Here is an 18043-nt window from a genome sequence, read left to right as displayed (position 1 = left end):
ATTTAAAAAAAGTAGTGGAACAAAAGTCCTTGGATCAGTCCAATCAAGAGCTGTGTGCCACACCGGCTGGATTTTCCTAAAATTGACCATGTGTCACTGTTGGCTTGTGCTTAATGGGAGATCTGTGTCACACTTTCATCCCCAGACTTGCGTAACCATCTGCCACTGTGGTGTTCATCCAAAAAACATTGTTTGCACTTTCACAGCAGTAATATAAGACAGAGTTACAGTGACGTGTGCAGTAACGAGGATAGCATGTTTTGAACCACATAACTAGGCAATAACTAATACAAGTTACAGAGGCTGTAATCACTCCTGGGACTCAGGAGCAAGCACAGTGTTTGCTTCATTTGATTCACAATAATAGGGAAAGCCCATTTTTTTTAAATTTCTTTTGGCTTCCTGGCGTTGTTGGCGGTCCATTGGGATTTCATACGCCCCCACATGCTGCTCCTAAGCACCAAAGACACGAGATACTGGTTTGCTGAAGAAGAAAATACACCAAACGTAGATTCATGAGAATGGAAAAATACATCAACATAAACACGACAGATTGCTAACGTACCAGCAGCCATTTTGTCTATGTCTACATAATAGCGCAACATGGCTGATCCCAGTAGGAAGGCGACTCCGCTCCCCATAAATGTCACAGCAAAGAGGATACCTGCAGAGACAGAGCACAGTGCTTTAGTGTCTACAGCCACGTTAACAGCAGCTCAGACTTTCAGTAGACAAAGCATATGGTAGACATGTGCAAGGAAAGAATACACACTTTTCAACAAGGACACAACAATATGGGGCTAATTCACTAAGATGTTATCAGCAGCCACTCTAACTAAATCTTGACTTACTCCTGGAAAGAGAAGAGTAAGTCAGGAGTGAGTCGGAGTTACTTCAGGTAACTTCTTTTTCAATTGGCTGCCATGTTTTTTTATTTCCAAATAGTTTCAACATGGGACAGTATTTGCCTATGACGAGTGAAGCACTGCTTTTCTTTCTCTCTAGCGTGGTTGAGGTTAAGGGAGCCAACGAGTGAGTACAAATATCAGTGAGCGTGTAAGTGAAAGAATGAGTGAATGAATAACTCAGTAGAGTAAGTAAGAGTGAGTGAGTGGTCGCTCATGCCAACGCGAGCAGCACAGCAAACTGAATCAACTCTAACATAGAGCAACGTGGTAATGGAAATCAAATGAGGTTTAGCCTATTCCTCAATGTATGTTTTCTTATGTTTTAGAGCTTTTTATTAGAAACGTATCCATGCCTAGTGAGTTAGGTGTTGGTGTTACACAGATTCTATCTGTTCATCTCAGAAGTATAGGTAAACTAGGAAAAAACATATTTCCGAGAACGTACAAACATCCCTTTACTTTATCTCTCAGTCAACCATAGTCACAAAATGTCTGAGACTGATAGATAATGATGTGTTATTTATATAGAGCTTATGCCCAAGTGCTTTACATAGAACGTATTTACATACAATATCCACCAACTGAAGTTGGTACTCATTTATCGACCTCAGAAGGATGTATGGCTGTGTTTGCCTTGCCGGGATTTGTACCTGAGACCTGCAAATCTCCAGATCAGATACAGATCACAGCAGCAAGCGCTCAACCCGCTGAGCTATCTTATCAGCTGATTGATGACAGTTGCACCATGCCACTGCCAACGTACATTTCCGAAGGTCAGAAGATGAAAGATCCTTGAACCCAAGAACAAACAGCTGCATTAGCAGGTGGCAGTCTTAGTTCTGTATTTACACCATGATTCGAGGGTTGAATTCATGTTTATGTTCTCCAGCAGTGGATGAGCTCAGGCCTTTCTGGTGGCATGTTTGGCACCATACATCAGTAGTCCTACTACAAAATAGGATGCGAGATTAGAGCTGGCGCACCATTCACATTTGGAAGCTGTAATAGTAGGAAACGTGTTACCTTTCTATCAAGTAAACCAACAACAGACACTTAATTAGACGTATAGAAGGTTAGAAAGAACACTGCAGTATTAACTTGATTATTTTCCAATGAATGTTGTAACATTACTACCTTTTATATGAGGGGTCAGCAACGTTTGGCTCCTTAGGTGTTTTGGACTAAAACTCCCATCATCTCGATCCAGCAAAGGCGTAAGTCAAAAAACGGGAGACTTATAGGTTGTTAGATATGGTGATTTGGAAGCCCCCAATTTTAAGCACGGCCTCGTTTACTTTTGGATTTTCACTTCACAGTTTTATTGGTGTTTTTTAAGAAACTTTTTTTATTGTATTCATGAAGTAATCACCACGGTGAACAAATAGGCAATTAAGCAATGGGTGAATACGGTGAATGGGTTTTATTGTGTATCCAGTCCCAAATCTTCTCTTCAATAGGTGTTCCTGTCTCCCTGTCCCATTCCTCATAATAGGATCTACGATCCGGTGTACCATATGTGTTCAGTAGCGTTTGGAGATGAGGCCCCTTAAATCAGTGGAATGTTAGAGGGCACTCGTGAGTCCCGCCAAGATGGCCGCATCTGAGTGAGCTGCCTGCTCATCTGTGTAATTACGGACAATATCCTTAGCATTTGGCTGTGGAGAGGTGTCACTCTTCGCCTCCCTACACTGTCAAGGTCCCCAGCATCCCACGGAACGGGATCAGAGCATCGACATTGCTGACAAAGTGCTTCCCGCCTACGACCTTGGTGGAGCGGTCTAGCTGTTTGGGAGCACGGTCAGTTTCGGCACTGCATCACACTCAGTGGATCGGGGTGGTCTCCATGTGAGAGCATGGTGTCAGGTCGGTGCTTGCTGGGAAATGCATGGTGATTGGCCTGCAGGGTGCTGCAAGGAAAGGGCTGCCGAAGGACGGAACCCCTGGCAGTGTGGTGTGTGGTGGCAGTGAAAAGAGTATTTATTCAAGTCTGCAAGGAACTAGCCAATCCTACTGCAGCCTCCTCCACCACTGCACCAACATAGGCTCTTTGCTCTTCCTGGCTGCACACTTCACCTTAAAAATACAGGATATCCTATCCTCTCTCTCTTCCTCACCACCTCATGCACCAACAGCTCTTGTACCTCCCTTGTTCTCTCTTCTCTCTCCCCTGTCACACCTGAGGAGGTCACTAGACAAGTCTAGTCCATGAACGCCTCCTCCAAACAGGTGGCCCCTGTCCCTCCAAAACCATCAAGGACAACATTGACTCTCTCGCCACAGCCTTGGCCGACCTCTGCAACCTCTCCTTCACCACTGGAGTTTTCCCCACTGCTCTTAAGCACTCCCTTGTGCGCGCCCCCTCAAAAAACCTTCTGCTGCCCCTTCCATTCCGGCAATTTATCGCCTGATCTCTATAACTCCTTTCCTGGGCAAACTCCTGGAGAAGCTGGCTATCACTCAACTCACCCTCTGCACTGAATCTGATGGTTGCTTCCATGATCACCAGTCTGGCTGCAGAGCATCCAGAGGCACAGAAACTGCTCTTCTGAACACTTGTGAAGCTCTGCTCTCAAGTCTTGATTCTAACTCCCTCTGTCCTCATTCTACTTGACCTCCCCTCTGCCTTCGAAGCAGTGCACCACAACAGCCTGATCACATGGCTCTCTGATACCCTGGGCATCACTGATCAGGCCCTGGTGTGGCTAACCTCCTTTCTCTCTTGCCACCCATCCCAGGTGGAATTGGGGTCCTTCCTCTCCCTTATCACTCACTCTACATGTGGTGTCCCCCAGGGATCTAGCGTATCCCCCTGGTTTTTCAATGGCTACATGTCCCCCTGGCCCGTATGATAGCCACCTTCACCTCCAACGTTCAGTGTTACGCGGATGACATACAGCTCTTCTTCAGGCTACCCTCGGCCTCTTCCTCTTCCTCACTCATACCTGACTGTCTGTCTGCAATTCAGTCGTGGTGTGCTGCAAACGACCTCTGCCTCAATGCCAATAAAACAGAGATTGTCCTCATCGAGAGCCCTGCTCCCGCCATCCTTCTTTCTCTCTGGCCGGCCTCCCTTGGCCCTGCGCTTCCACCTACCAATGAGGCAAAAAATCTGAGGGTCATCTTCGACTCCACTCTCTCCTGCTCGTCTCACTTCGTCGGTATGTCTAAAAAAACACTTCTAACTGCACCTTCTCAGAGGTATTCTACCTTTTCTCACTTTCCCCTAGAGGCTCACTGTCTCCAGAGCCCTGGTCCTCTCTAGGCTGGACTACTGCAACAGCCTCTTTCTCAACCTGCCCTCTTCAACCATCCATCATCTTCAACTCATTCACAACAGGACCGCAAGACTTATGCTTGTCCTCAAGCCCAGGAACTGAATCTCTGCAGCCCTGAAATCTCTTCACGGGCGCCCCGTGGCTGCAAGGATTACGTTCAAGACCCTTTGCATTGTCCACAGGGCTTTCTGAGGCCTGGGCCCACTCTTTCTGCAATGCTTTCTTCCTAAATACTCTCCTTCCCGAGTCCTCTGCTCGTCTTCTTCCAACTCTCTGTGGGTGAGCCATTAAGCAGAGACTTGGGGGGAGATCTTTATCCACTGCAGGTGCCTCCCTCTGGAAAAGCCTCCCTGTCTCTCTCTGTCTTGAGCCGGATCTCATGAAGTTCCGGAAACTCCTCAAGACTTTCCTCTTCGCCTCCTCCTTCTCCCTCCCTCTCCCCTGCTAACCAAAACTTTCTGCTCTCTCACTCTCTCTCCTCTACTCCTGATGTCTCGCTGACTGGCTGGTGTACCTTTAGAGCCTGAGGGGTCCTAAGCTTTCCTTGCTAGTCTCCTGCACTTGCCCCCCGGCCTTGCACGTGCAGCAGCACTACTGCACTTCGGTTACGACCCTGAGAGTGGTGTCTCTCGGCACTTAACCCATGTTCAGACGAACTGGGCACACTTGGCCCTACTGCCCCCCCACCATGCACTTCTTGTCCTGTTCACCTGCATGATCTGAATGTACTGTGCCTAGTGAGATGGTTTGTCTGGTCTTCCCTATGTCTTCCGCCGCCCATGCATGGTTGTAATTTGAAACACTTGTGTATATTCGCATTATAAATAAACAATCAATCAATCTGGGGAGAACTCAGGGTCTCGCCCACTCCCTGTAGAACAGGGGAAGGAGCAAATTAACAAGGGGGGGTCCTGGGAGTCCCTCTGCCAGACATTAGTCCTGGTTACGAGAGACTTACCCAGAGTCTTTAGCTCACTATCTTTCACAGAGAAGAAATATCCCAAACATATCAGTCTTTGTCCTGCCCTGGGGCAGTCCAGCACCGAAATGCTAGGCAATTCTCCTCTGAACAAGAGTACCAACAGAAACCCCAGACACATGTTTCGGTCTGGTTGGACCTCATCAGTAGGGTGGATCTGTGCCTCTCTAAGAATAGTGAGCAAGGGGTCCACGTCTGGATTCCCCTAGTAACTTAGGGTGAGACCCAAAGTAAGTCTCTCGTAACCAGGACTAATGTCTGGCAGAGGGACTCCCAGGACCCCCCTTGTTAATTTGCATATTTAAGTAACTTTGGGTCTCACCCTAAGTTACTAGGGGAATCCAGACGTGAACCCCTTGCTCACTATTCTTAGAGAGGCACAGATCCACCCTACTGATGAGGTCCAACCAGACCGAAACACGTGTCTGGGGTTTCTGTTGGTACTCTTGTTCAGAGGAGAATTGCCTAGCATTTTGGTGCTGGACTGCCCCAGGGCAGGACAAAGACTGATATGTTTGGGATATTTCTTCTCTGTGAAAGATAGTTAGCTAAAGACTCTGGGTAAGTCTCTCGTAACCAGGACTAATGTCTGGCAGAGGGACTCCCAGGACCCCTCTTGTTAATTTGCATATTTAAGTAACTTTGGATCTCACCCTAAGTTACTAGGGGAATCCAGACGTGGACCCCTTGCTCACTATTCTTAGAGAGGCACAGATCCACCCTACTGATGAGGTCCAACCAGACCGAAACACGTGTCTGGGGTTTCTGTTGGTACTCTTGTTCAGAGGAGAATTGCCTAGCATTTCGGTGCTGGACTGCCCCAGGGCAGGACAAAGACTGATATGCTTGGGATATTTCTTCTCTGTGAAAGATAGTGAGCTAAAGACTCTGGGTAAGTCTCTCGTAACCAGGACTAATTTCTGGCAGAGGGACTCCCAGGACCCCCCTTGTTAATTTGCATATTTAAGTAACTTTGGGTCTCACCCTAAATTACTAGGGGAATCCAGACGTGGACCCCTTGCTCACTATTCTTAGAGAGGCACAGATCCACCCTACTGATGAGGTCCAACCAGACCGAAACACGTGTCTGGGGTTTGTGTTGGTACTCTTGTTCAGAGGAGAATTGCCTAGCATTTCGGTGCTGGACTGCCCCAGGGCAGGACAAAGACTGATATGTTTGGGATATTTCTTCTCTGTGAAAGATAGTGAGCTAAAGACTCTGGGTAAGTCTCTTGTAACCAGGACTAATGTCTGGCAGAGGGACTCCCAGGACCCCCCTTGTTAATTTGCATATTTAAGTAGCTTTGGGTCTCACCCTAAGTTACTAGGGGAATTTCTGTTGGTACTCTTGTTCAGAGGAGAATTGCCTAGCATTTCGGTGCTGGACTGCCCCAGGGCAGGACAAAGACTGATATGTTTGGGATATTTCTTCTCTGTGAAAGATAGTGAGCTAAAGACTCTGGGTAAGTCTCTCGTAACCAGGACTAATGTCTGGCAGAGGGACTCCCAGGACCCCCCTTGTTAATTTGCATATTTAAGTAACTTTGGGTCTCACCCTAAGTTACTAGGGGAATCCAGACGTGGACCCCTTGCTCACTATTCTTAGAGAGGCACAGATCCACCCTACTGATGAGGTCCAACCAGACCGAAACACGTGTCTGGGGATTCTGTTGGTACTCTTGTTCAGAGGAGAATTGCCTAGCATTTCGGTGCTAGACTGCCCCAGGGCAGGACAAAGACTGATATGTTTGGGATATTTCTTCTCTGTGAAAGATAGTGAGCTAAAGACTCTGGGTAAATCTCTCGTAACCAGGACTAATGTCTGGCAGAGGGACTCCCAGGATCCCCCTTGTTAATTTGCAACAGGGGAAGGAGGCTGAAATAAGGTGTGGCGGGGTCCGCATTGCACTGAAATTACAGCTAACAGGTGACAAATATCAATGCCTGTGTGGTGCTGCATTCAGCTCCGGGCCTTATGGTGAGCTGCTGACAGTGGGGGAGTTGACTCACACGTTACACCATGATATCAGTGTTGTCTAATAGTGACCTGGGAGGCGCTGAGGAAGTGTCCACATTAAACATGGCCACTTCCACTTGGATTGGTTTAAAGAGCCAAACTGACTCTGACATACCCTTATTGGAGAGAGAGAGAGAGAGAGAGAGAGAGAGAGAGAGAAAGAGAGAGAGAGAGAGAGAGAGAGAGAGAAAGAGAGAGAGAGAGAGAGAGAGAGAGAGAGAGAGAGCATTGATAGATGGAGAGTCACTTATAGTGATGCTTGATAGCATCATCTGGGCACCACAATACTGCATGGTATTACAATTTGAGAGGCAGCTTAGTGGCACTGAGGTTGGAGTTGTTTCACAGTTTTTAGCTCTACTCTACAAGCTCTGTGCCACAAGGGGGAAACAGATAAAAGCTAGATGAAACTCCCTTATACAACACCCTCTCAGGGTAAAGACTCTTGAAGCCGATACACCTGCGAATTCGCAGGCCGTGGCTCACTCTGATGCGTTGCAGGATATTAAGGGCATATTCTCACAACTTCAAGCAGGCATTCATTTGCTACATAGCAAGTTGACAACATGCAGGTCTGTCTAAATAAGCACAGCGATATGTTGGATGAGGCTGAAATTCGCCACTCTACTGTCGAGGATGAGTCCCTATCGACCGCCAGAAGGTGGCCCAGTTGGAAAATGTGGTTAAAGAGTTGACAGAGAAACAGGAGGACCTGGAATCGAGATCCTGTCGGAACAGCCTTCGGATTGTGGGGGCCCCGTAGTCGGCGGGGTCGGGGTGCATGGAGCTACTGGTGGAGGCTATTCTACAGGAAGCCCTGAGTCAAGCTGGATTGTCATCAGCGTTTGCAGTGGAATGGGCTCACCGTAACACAGGAGGGAAGCCATCAGCCCCAGGCACGCCGCCTAGGACGCTCATTGCTAGATTACTCAATTACAGAGACAGGAACTTCTCTAATAAGGTTCAGGCATCCAGAATAACCTTTGTGGATGTGAAGAACAGACTCAGAGTGAAAGGGCTCAACTATGCAATGTTGTTCCCTGCCCGGCTCTGAGTTGAGCATAACGGGAGAGTGTTGTTCTTTGAAACCCCGGAGTGGTGTGTGAATTTCTGGATGCGTCGACTAGCGGCTCTAAGATGGCAAAGCTAAAACCAACCCTGGCAATTTTGAGGAAAGGGACCTTGGTTGATCCGTATGCATTATTCAATGTGTAGGTTTCTGCTGGAACTCCAAGCCGAGATGCACATTGACCAGCCGGTCTAGCAGGGGTGGCTGGGCCCCGAATCGTTCTCATGCAAATGTGCAAAATATGTTTGTGGGGAGGGGGTCATAACTGGCAGCTTGGGGTTGCATGTCTGGGTGGGGTGGCTCTTGGGTGTTGTATGAAGATTTTTTGGTTTGTTGGTTCTTTGGTTCTTTGCAATGTCAGACAGCAAGTTGCCAATTTCTATTTTGTGATTGTATACAAGGCACTGTGTTCATTGGGCACTGTGGGGTTGTTAGTGGGGATGGGGGAGGAGAGGTGAGGGGGTGGGGGAGGAGGTTTATTTTGTTTTGATTGTTTGGACCCGGCTCGCTGAGTATCATGGTGCTCAGGCAAAAGTGGTGCTCAGCCCACTGATAAAAAGCGTAATGTGGTGGCCATACACCTGTTCTTTATGACATGTCATAGCCTCTGGAACAGGCTCACAAATCTGGTAGCTTTGCTTTAAAACTGGTTTTGGGAGCTTCGCATGCCTTATTGTGGGGTTAAGTGCATGACTTGGAATGTCTGTGGTCTTAATTCCCCTCCAAAGCAAGGAAAGTGATGTTGTATGTGCAACGGCATCAGGTGGATGCAGCTTTTCTTCAGGAGACACACCTCTCCCCCTTGGATGAAGCTAAGTTTGCCAGGTCCTGGTGTTGCCATAGAAACATCTCTTCTTATTCGTATTACTCACAGGGGTTTGAATAGCACAGCGTTGAACGCTAGAGTTTCACTTTTCTGACCTGGTAAAGGATTCGGAAGGGAGGGTGTCGATTTTCTCAGGGGTGGTGCGGGGTAACAGGGTCACATTTGTCAACTTTTGTGGTCCCAAAACTCATTGGAGTTCATTGAAGCACACTTTCAGAAGTAACCGGCCAGCATTGTTATTTGGACTGGGGATTTCAGTGCTGTATGGATTATATGTTAACCACCAAGGGGGGTGTGGGGTGGGTATCTGAATGCGATATTTTGGCACACATCCTGTTGGATCCTGCTCCTGTGGTGGTAATCGTGGTATTCTCAGGCAGGATGCGCGGTGGTAATAACTTTTTTTAAGAATGAGAGCCTTACTGACGTAGTGTTTTGGGAAAAAACTGTCAGGGACAGTATTGCTAATTTCTTTCAGGATAATGTGGGAACGGTTGACTCCTGCTCGTTATTTGTGAGGCCTTTAAGTATGTAATCCACTAGTTTGCACCGCTAAGGAAGCAGGAATTCTAAAGACCATGGCGGTTGGTCTGGCTGGTTGTGAGTCTCTACTTTAGGGTATTGAGACGAATGCAGAGTTTCTCACTTCACCTGTGTTGCAAGCACAGTTTCGTAAGCAGCTCGGGAGGTTCCGAGAAATAGCTGGGAGGGAGGTGAAATTCCTACACAGATAGACGTCGGTTTACCAGTATGGTGAGGGGAAGCGGCCTGGGAAGTTGTTGGCTCGAACAGTGTGAGTTGAGACCATTTAGCCGCTATCAAGATCCTGGTTGGGATCCTGCTCCATACGGAGGATGATATAGGCAGGGCTCTGGAGGAATTTTATAGTGCTCTGTACTCTTCTGAAACCGTGGTGAGACAGCCGGCGGTAGAAGCATTCCTGGACCAGGATGGGTTATTTTGGCTTACTCAGGGGGAGAGAGAACATCTGGGTTGCCCCCTCTCTACTCAGGAGATCCATGAAGCTATGCCGCTGTGAAGGAGTCGGGCCCGGATGGGTACTCTGTGGATTTGTATAAGGCATTTGCGATGATTTTGGTTCTGCACCTGTTGACTGTGTATCAGCAGGCATTGACCGATGGCGGTCTCCCTGAGTTGATGCGGGCAGTGGTATTTACTCTACTTTTGAAACCCGGGAAGGACACAGAGGAATGTTTGTTTTATAGACCGATTTCTCTCATACATTTATAAATTTGGATAACAAAATATTAGCAAAAATTCTCACAGCCAGGGTTGTTGCGCTAATGTCTACAAGTGTGAAGGAGGATCAGGCGGGCTTTATCCCAGGCAGGTCCACATCATATAGGGTGTTTGGCTTATTGTCAGCAGTCGGTCATCAGCCTTCGGTGGTTGCACCCCTTCTTGATGCCGAGAAGGCATTCAGATCAGTGGAACGGCCCGTCTTGTTTATGGTACTTAGGCGTATGGGGTTTGGCGAGACAGTTATTGCACAAAGTTGCTTTGTCATTTACGTCTCCAGTGGCATGGCTTTGAATTAACAGGCGACTATTCAGGGTTTAACATTAACCCCGCAAAGTCAGTTCTGTTTCCCTTGACTGATAGCTTGGTAAGGTACTCCGATGGCCCAGGCTTTTTGTGGCACAAAGAGAGCATATGTTATTTGGGAGTGGAGATTGTGCGATCCCCAGAGATTCTCTACCAAAAAAATTACATACCGAAATTGGCTCAGGCTCAATCTACACTGGATAGGTAGGAGCATCTCCCACTATCATTGTACGGTCAGATATCTCTGATTAAAAAAATATCTCTTATAAGGAGCCCTCCAGCCTCTTTTCCTCTGCAGATGGGGAGCAGGTGCAAGTGGGTCTAGGTCACCTGGCTTAAGCCCCACCCACCTGGCACCTTCCCGGTTGCCGCTCTTAACGGTTGCCCGGTTTTTCCCTTCTTAAGGAGCCCTCCAGCCTCTTTTCCTTTGCAGAGGAAGGGCAGATGCAGAAAAGGGCAATTCCTGTTTGGACCAGGTAAGCATGAACCAACATGTGTTTACTCCCTCTGTCCCCACAGGCCATCCCCAGCCCCTCTGGTCCCCCTGCGATGTTCCCTTGTGCCCCCCACCCTTTCCCACCCCCTCCAGCCTAATTCTGCAGGAGTCTGTCCAGATACATTCTGGTTATCCCTCACTGTCTTGTGGCCAGTGCTGGATTTGACTTTTATGGACTTCATTGATTCACAGTGAGACACCCTTTCTCAACTCTCATGCAGGACTTCCTTTGCATCTTGTACTCATGGTGGCCCTGAATCATGCTGTTCCCATCTTCATCTTGCATCCTGGCTTGCAACATTATGTGTTACTACTGACTTCTAAAATGGTATTCGCTTCCCCTCTTGCTTCTCCACTCTTTTTTGACTCCTTACTCTCTGTTCTCTCCTCTCCTCTACCTTTCTCCCTTTTCCTATCTCCTCCCCTCCTCCCCTTACTTTCTTCTATGCACTTTCTCTATCAGAATTGTCCCTGGACCTAGTATGATAGCAACCTCGTCTGTCTCCTCCACCAACCCCTTACTTTTTTTATTTCGTCTCCCTCCCCTCCAGCACTGAAATGTCGTCAGGCCTAGTACAATAGTCGCTTCTTTTGTTCCTACCCTCCCTTTATGCACACCTCTCGCTCACCTTTTGTTTTTCTCCGGCTCTACCAGAAAAGTCGTCAGGCGTAGTACGGTAGTCGCCTGTCTGTTTCCATTTCCTTTGCACTCTCCCCCTCCCTTCCTTATCTATGTCTTAGCTCTTGCACTATTTAAAATGTTGTCAGGCAGAGTACGATAGTTAATTTCACATCCTTACTGTTCATGGCCTGTAAGAATGTCATTGTAGTTTCTGCTTGTTCCCTCCCTTGCCTTGAAGCGCTTTGAAACACATTGTGTATAGGCACAATATAAATAAACTATCATATCATATCAAAATGATTATTCTCCCGAGATTTTTGTACACGTTCCTGAATTTGCCTATCGTGGTTCCCAAGTCCTTTTTCAAGCAGGTGAGGTCCATGGTTTGGGGTTTTATTTAGCAGGGTAAGCAGGCACGTATACGCTGGAATAAACTGATTACCCCACTGGAGAGAGGCGGGATAGCGCTTCCGGATTTCGAGTCCTATTGTATCATGGTGTAGGCGTGGTTCTTGTCCTATTGGTATGACCCAGCCCCTGATAGGGCACATGCTCAGATGGAAAGGGCACTCCCATCACCTGCACTCCTCCAGGTAGTGATATTAACATCTCCACGGTGCATAGGCAAGGCTAAGAGCTTGGTCGAGATCTCGTGTAAGGCTTGGAAATGCATTCAACACAAATCTGATCATGATGTGTTATACACTCCCCTCCTTCCGGTCACGCATGTCCCCATGATCCAGTTTGGCACGATATCTTCCCCAGGGGACACTCTTTCATGATCGATGAGTTCAAAAGTTTGGGTGGCACCTCAGCACTTGACATGTTCATATCCTCCAGGCTGCAGAATGTGTTGAAGGAATGGTTTCCCTCCTTTCCAAAGGCACCTCCTACAGCTCCCACTCTTCATGGGCTGGTTACTGCTGAGAGAAGTGGGAAACTGGTCTCTGGACAGTAATAAAAAATGATAGATAACGCACTGGATTGGGCGGAAGACTCTCGTGAGAAATGGGAGTACTCCGTAGGCGTCTCCATTCCAGATGAGGTATGGCACTACTGGTGCATCCATACCAAAAGGGTGGCACTCAGTGGTAGGTTTAAACTGATCCACTTCAAATGTATACACCAGTTTTACTTTACACCAGTTGACCTGCACATATTTTTTCCTGAGACACCCGAGGCATGCTTAAGATGCGTTTTTTCGACGGCCACGTTTATACATCTTGCGTGGCATTGCCTCTATATTTACGACTTTTAGACTCCGATTTTTGACACTATAACCAAGATGGTTGTGAACGGAGGATAGCACCGGGGCAATGCACTGGTCTTGGGAACAAGACCACGCAGAGCAACAGAGGTTCGAATCCCAGATCCACGCTTAGAAGCCGAACTCAGGTACGATATTAAGCGCGTTATAAAAAAAGAATGCTTGGAATGAGTATTGCCCTTTCTCCCATGGTGGCTCTCTTGGGTTACACAAAGGAGGTAGCGGGATATGTTAGGCGCATCCTATTGATGCTGGTAAGAAGGACGATTGCTACGGTGTACGGTCGGGTCATCCTCAATGATCTGTGGAAACCAGATCTATTCTACAGTTGTGCTTAAGAATCAGAATACTGCGCCTCCCTGCACCCTTCGGGTAGCCCAAAACATGTATGGGGTCCATATGTGGTGCACCTTTTCTTCCATGCATAACAGGGCCAGAGTGTTTCGGAGGTCATGTCCGAGGACGCATGTGCCTGATATTATTTGCTATGATGTTATTGCTATTAGCATGTACCGGGCGTCTGTAATAGTACTGCTGTCTGTTTTTGTTCTACAAAACAATAAAAACAGTTTTTAAAAAATCCACTGAAAGTTGAACAATCGATTCCATTGGTGTGGGTAGCATAGCCATGGCATTTTTATTGGTTGGGTTAAGAACCTGGTGACTTGCCTGCCTGCAGATACCGACATCTATACCCTTCTTCCAACCCCAGGTCTGCCCTGCACCGTTCAAAAAAGCAAGTCTCTCCTTTCCAAAACATGTCTCTGGCCTTCCTGAGGCCTCTAGAAACCGATTTAGTGCAGCCAGGGACTGGATTTCATTGAGTGAAATAGACATTGTATATAAAGGGGGTAAAGGTAAGGGGGAATGTGGTAGAATCCTTGAATTTTGTAACCCTATCCCATGTGTCCAGGGTTAGGTTTCGTGATCAACCCTATCCCATGTGTCCATGGTTAGGTTTCGTGATCAACCCTATCCCATGTGTCCATGGTTAGGTTTCGTGATCAACCCTATCCCATGTGTCCATAAGTAACAATCTGCAATTATCTGCTCCATACACAGCCATATCTCGCCCAAGTATTTCTGGACCCATTCTACCATGGGGCGTATTTGCGCTGCCCGATAACAATTCAATAGTTTAGGGAAGGCAAGATCCGCCACCCCTATCTTTAGATGCACATAAAATGTGTTCATTCACTCTTGGTGCCCCTCCCACGAATATACATTTGATCAACAGGGTTCCCCATTCCTTAATGGTTTTGCTAGAGTTAGGAATAGGGACACATTGAAAAATGAATAGCAGTCTGGCGAGAGTGTTCATTTAAATTATTACCACCCCCCCCAAACCGGGAAAGCTGCAGAGTGTTCCAGCCATTCAAATCTTTCCAGATCGTCGTTATTAGGGGAGGGCAATTAGCCCTATACAAGTCTCTAAGATCAGGAGGTTCCTTAATACTTAAATATTGTAATGATCTAAATGCCCAAGCGTAGGGGAATCTTCAACTCATCCTAGTTCTAAGATACGAGGGAAAAATGAGGAAGAGAATTTTGGATTCCGATTGGTTTATCTGGAAGCCAGAAACCAGTCCAAAATGCTGAAGTTCTTTTACTAATAGCCGTGAGTGAGTGCTAGGCGTTTGTTATCAATGGTATAATAGCATCTTCAAATAGGCTGATTTTATGCTGTGCGCCCCCAAACATTATGCAAGAGATTTCCTCATTAAATTGTCTACACGCAGCAATTAAGAGACGTGAAAAAAGAACATCACAGACCTTCATCAATAGGAAAGTGCCATCCCATCCTCCCCCAGATCGAAAGATCTGTCTTCTCAATACACGCCCCTTCAACAAACATGCCATCAGCGTTCATGATAAGATATCTGTGGAAAATATTGATATCATGTGTATCACCGAGACCTGGCTAAAAGAGCCCGTCGGCCCCACCTGCGACCTAGCGGTCCCCAAGGGCTACACCATATACTACACCAACAGAGAATCAGGACAAGGGGGTGGTGTGGCAGTTATTGCAAAAGACACCATTCAACTGTTCCCGATCCTGAAATCCTCCACCTTAAACACCTCCAAACCAATAATAGTAGTCTCAACTTAATTGTTGTTTACAGACCACCTACCTCCATGCCCAACTTTAATGAAGAATTAACACACCAACTCAACATGATCAAAGGACCCAACACCGCCACTCTACTCCTAGGAGATCTCAATCGGTGGCGATGAGACCCCAAAGACAAAGAGGCCATTAAACTGGAGAAACTCTTGAATAACATAGACTATCAAGTGATGAACACCGATCCCACCATGGACAATGGTCATCTACTAGATTGGGTTGTTACCAACAACCTCTTATCCCAAGAATATAAAACTGACCCATGTATATGGTCGGACCAATACAGTGTGACCTTCCATATCTCCCCCCCCCACTCAAAAACCCAAACTTCCCAACCTCCCTGTTAAAATATCACTGCAGAATTATAAAAACATCAGCAAGGAGCACCTGATGCAATTTCTAGACACATTTGAAACACAGGGAAATAATGAAGACACATGCGAGGCCACCCTATCCAACTTACTTAGCCACCTACAGGCCCTAGTGGACCTAGAAGCTCCACTCCTAACCAAAACCTCTAGGCCCAAGGACAAAAAACATGAGTGGTTCACAGCGGGACTCTTCGAACAGAAAAACCTCAAAAGAAAAAGGGAAAATGAGTGGAAAAAAGAACCCACATCGGACAAGAAAACACTTTGGAAAATCAGTGAGAAAACCTATAAAGAAATGATAAATGAGGCAAAAAAGAACTACTATGACAAACAGATCTCAGTGGCAGCCAACTCCACCAGCAAACTCTTCAATATATTGAAGTCTATTGATAAACCAAAAGGCATCACCCCCACATTCTCGCCCACCCAAGAAGAATGTGACGCAACTCTGATAGCATTTTTTAACAAAATTGATAAGGCCAGGAATATTATAGCCAAATCCCAAGCAGCTACCAACTCACCCACTCAAGACTTACCAGAGGAACTTACTCACCAGACGACCCAATTTAGGTTCAAGCCCATTACTGCCAAAGACATGATAAAAGCCCTGCCATCCATAAAACCCGTACTGGCACCGAAAACATACTCCCGGCCAGCATCATCTTAGACCACCCTCACATCTTTGCACCAGCCTTAGTGATAAACTCATCTTTCCGCGATCAAATTGTGCCTAAAAGTATAAAAAGGGTGACAGTCACCCCCCTTGTTAAAAAACCAAATTTAGACCAAAGGGACCCAAACAACCTAAGGCCCATAACCAATTGCAACTTTATACTTAAAATAATGGACAAGATTGCCACCACAGAGCTCCAAGAACACGTAGAAAGCTCAGACCTCCTCCACCACCAACAGTCTGGCTTTCGACCAGCGCATAGCACAGAAAAAGCTATGCTGGATCTGCAGACTAAGATGCTCAACATCATTGATCAGGGGAAAGCCGGCTTACTCGTTCTCTTGGACTTGAGCGCTGCTTTCGACCTATTAGATTACAACCTACTCAAGACAGCGCTAAAAAAAACTGCAAACTGCTCAGATGAAGCAATAAACTGGATCATGTCTTTCCTACAAAACAGAACATCTAGAGTTCATTGGGGAAATCTATTCTCAATAAAAAAGAAATCACCTGCGGAGTCCCACAAGGTGCCAGCATATCCCCACTCCTGTTTAACCTCTACCTTAGCTTTCTATGCATAGTCCTCAACAACATCAACACGTTCTTTACCAATTACGCTGACGACACTCAGCTGGTAATTGAACTAAGTGGAGACCATCAAAAGGACAACAAAAAGCTAAGCCTAGTTTACAACACGGTAGAGCAATGGATGGACCAAAATTGAATGTGCCTAAACGGCAACAAAGCAGAGCTTATGGTCTTTGGCTCCAATCTTGTCAGATCTAAGCTCCATCCTGCATACAACACCTTCACCATCAAAAACACCCAAATTAAGGTCCTAAACAAGGATAAAACCTTGGGGATGATGCTAGAAGCATCCCTGGGATCAGATGCCCAAACCCTTTACGTTAAAAAAACGTGCTCATACCACCTGCGCCTACTAAAAGCCATAAGACCCTACTTATCTGAGGAGAATAGCACCACGGTCTCAAGAGCTACAATCTTATCTCGCCTAGACTATAGCAATGCCCTAATTCTAGGAGCTAATAAAAACTGCTACCACAGCTACCAAGTTCTGCAAAACAATGCAGTGAGAATCATTAAGCAAAAAAACAGGAATCAGCACATCAGCGAAGCCAGGAAGGAACTTCACTGGCTAAAAATTGAAGAGAGAGTCCAATTTATATCCCTCACGCTCACGCATAGATGTATTGTTGGCAAAGCCCCTACATACCTAAAAACTAAAATCATTCCATACAAACCTACGAGAGAGCTAAGATCAGCAGAACAAGGTCTGATAGTGGTAGCTCCTTTCAGACTTAAAAACGGGGCAGTTAAATCCTTCCCTATAACCGCAGCAGGCCTTTGGAACAACCTCCCTGGCCAGTTAAGGATGGAAGCCAATTACCAACGCTTTCGCAAACAACTGAAAACCCACATCTTCAAGTAATACATATACTACAACCTGCTCACCTACCTATGCAGCCCCAATGTCTCGTGTTACGTGTTTTATTGTCTTACTTTTTTGTCTTTGTGTTCTTGTCTCTGCGCCCCGAAGATCGAGAGCTACCGGCGCAATACAAATAAATAAATAAACAAATAAATAAATAAAGAAATAGAATCAGAGACAGGGGGCATACCTGCCTAGTACCGCTGGCTAAGCTAATTTGTGCGGTGAGCTTCTCATTAACGATGAGTCGTGAGGTTGGCGGTTTATCGTGTGGCCTTCAGGAATCCCCAGTTCACTCTGTGAATGCTTTCTCATTGTTTAGCGCCAAGAGCAGCAAGTGAACAGGGTTCCTCCCTGCTTTATCTCCTTGGTGCAACACTTGTATATTATCTGCGGTTC

The 18043-nt window shown here is 46.6% G+C and overlaps 1 protein-coding gene across 1 annotated transcript in view; it reads right to left on the bottom strand.

The window, feature by feature from the left end:
• SLCO2B1 (solute carrier organic anion transporter family member 2B1) overlaps window positions 1–18043 on the bottom strand; it is a 770532-nt gene that overhangs the window by 300021 nt on the left and 452468 nt on the right. Inside the window, exon 7 of the mRNA XM_069640200.1 lies at window positions 566–664. Within this exon, the coding sequence (XP_069496301.1) occupies window positions 566–664 (99 nt within the window). The remainder of the gene's footprint in view (window positions 1–565; window positions 665–18043) is intronic.

This window comes from Ambystoma mexicanum, chromosome 7q (assembly GCF_040938575.1).
Source record: "Ambystoma mexicanum isolate Mex_15411 chromosome 7q, UKY_AmexF1_1, whole genome shotgun sequence".
In the NCBI taxonomy this organism is placed as follows: domain Eukaryota; kingdom Metazoa; phylum Chordata; class Amphibia; order Caudata; family Ambystomatidae; genus Ambystoma; species Ambystoma mexicanum.
This window is presented reverse-complemented; position numbering and strand designations above follow the sequence as displayed.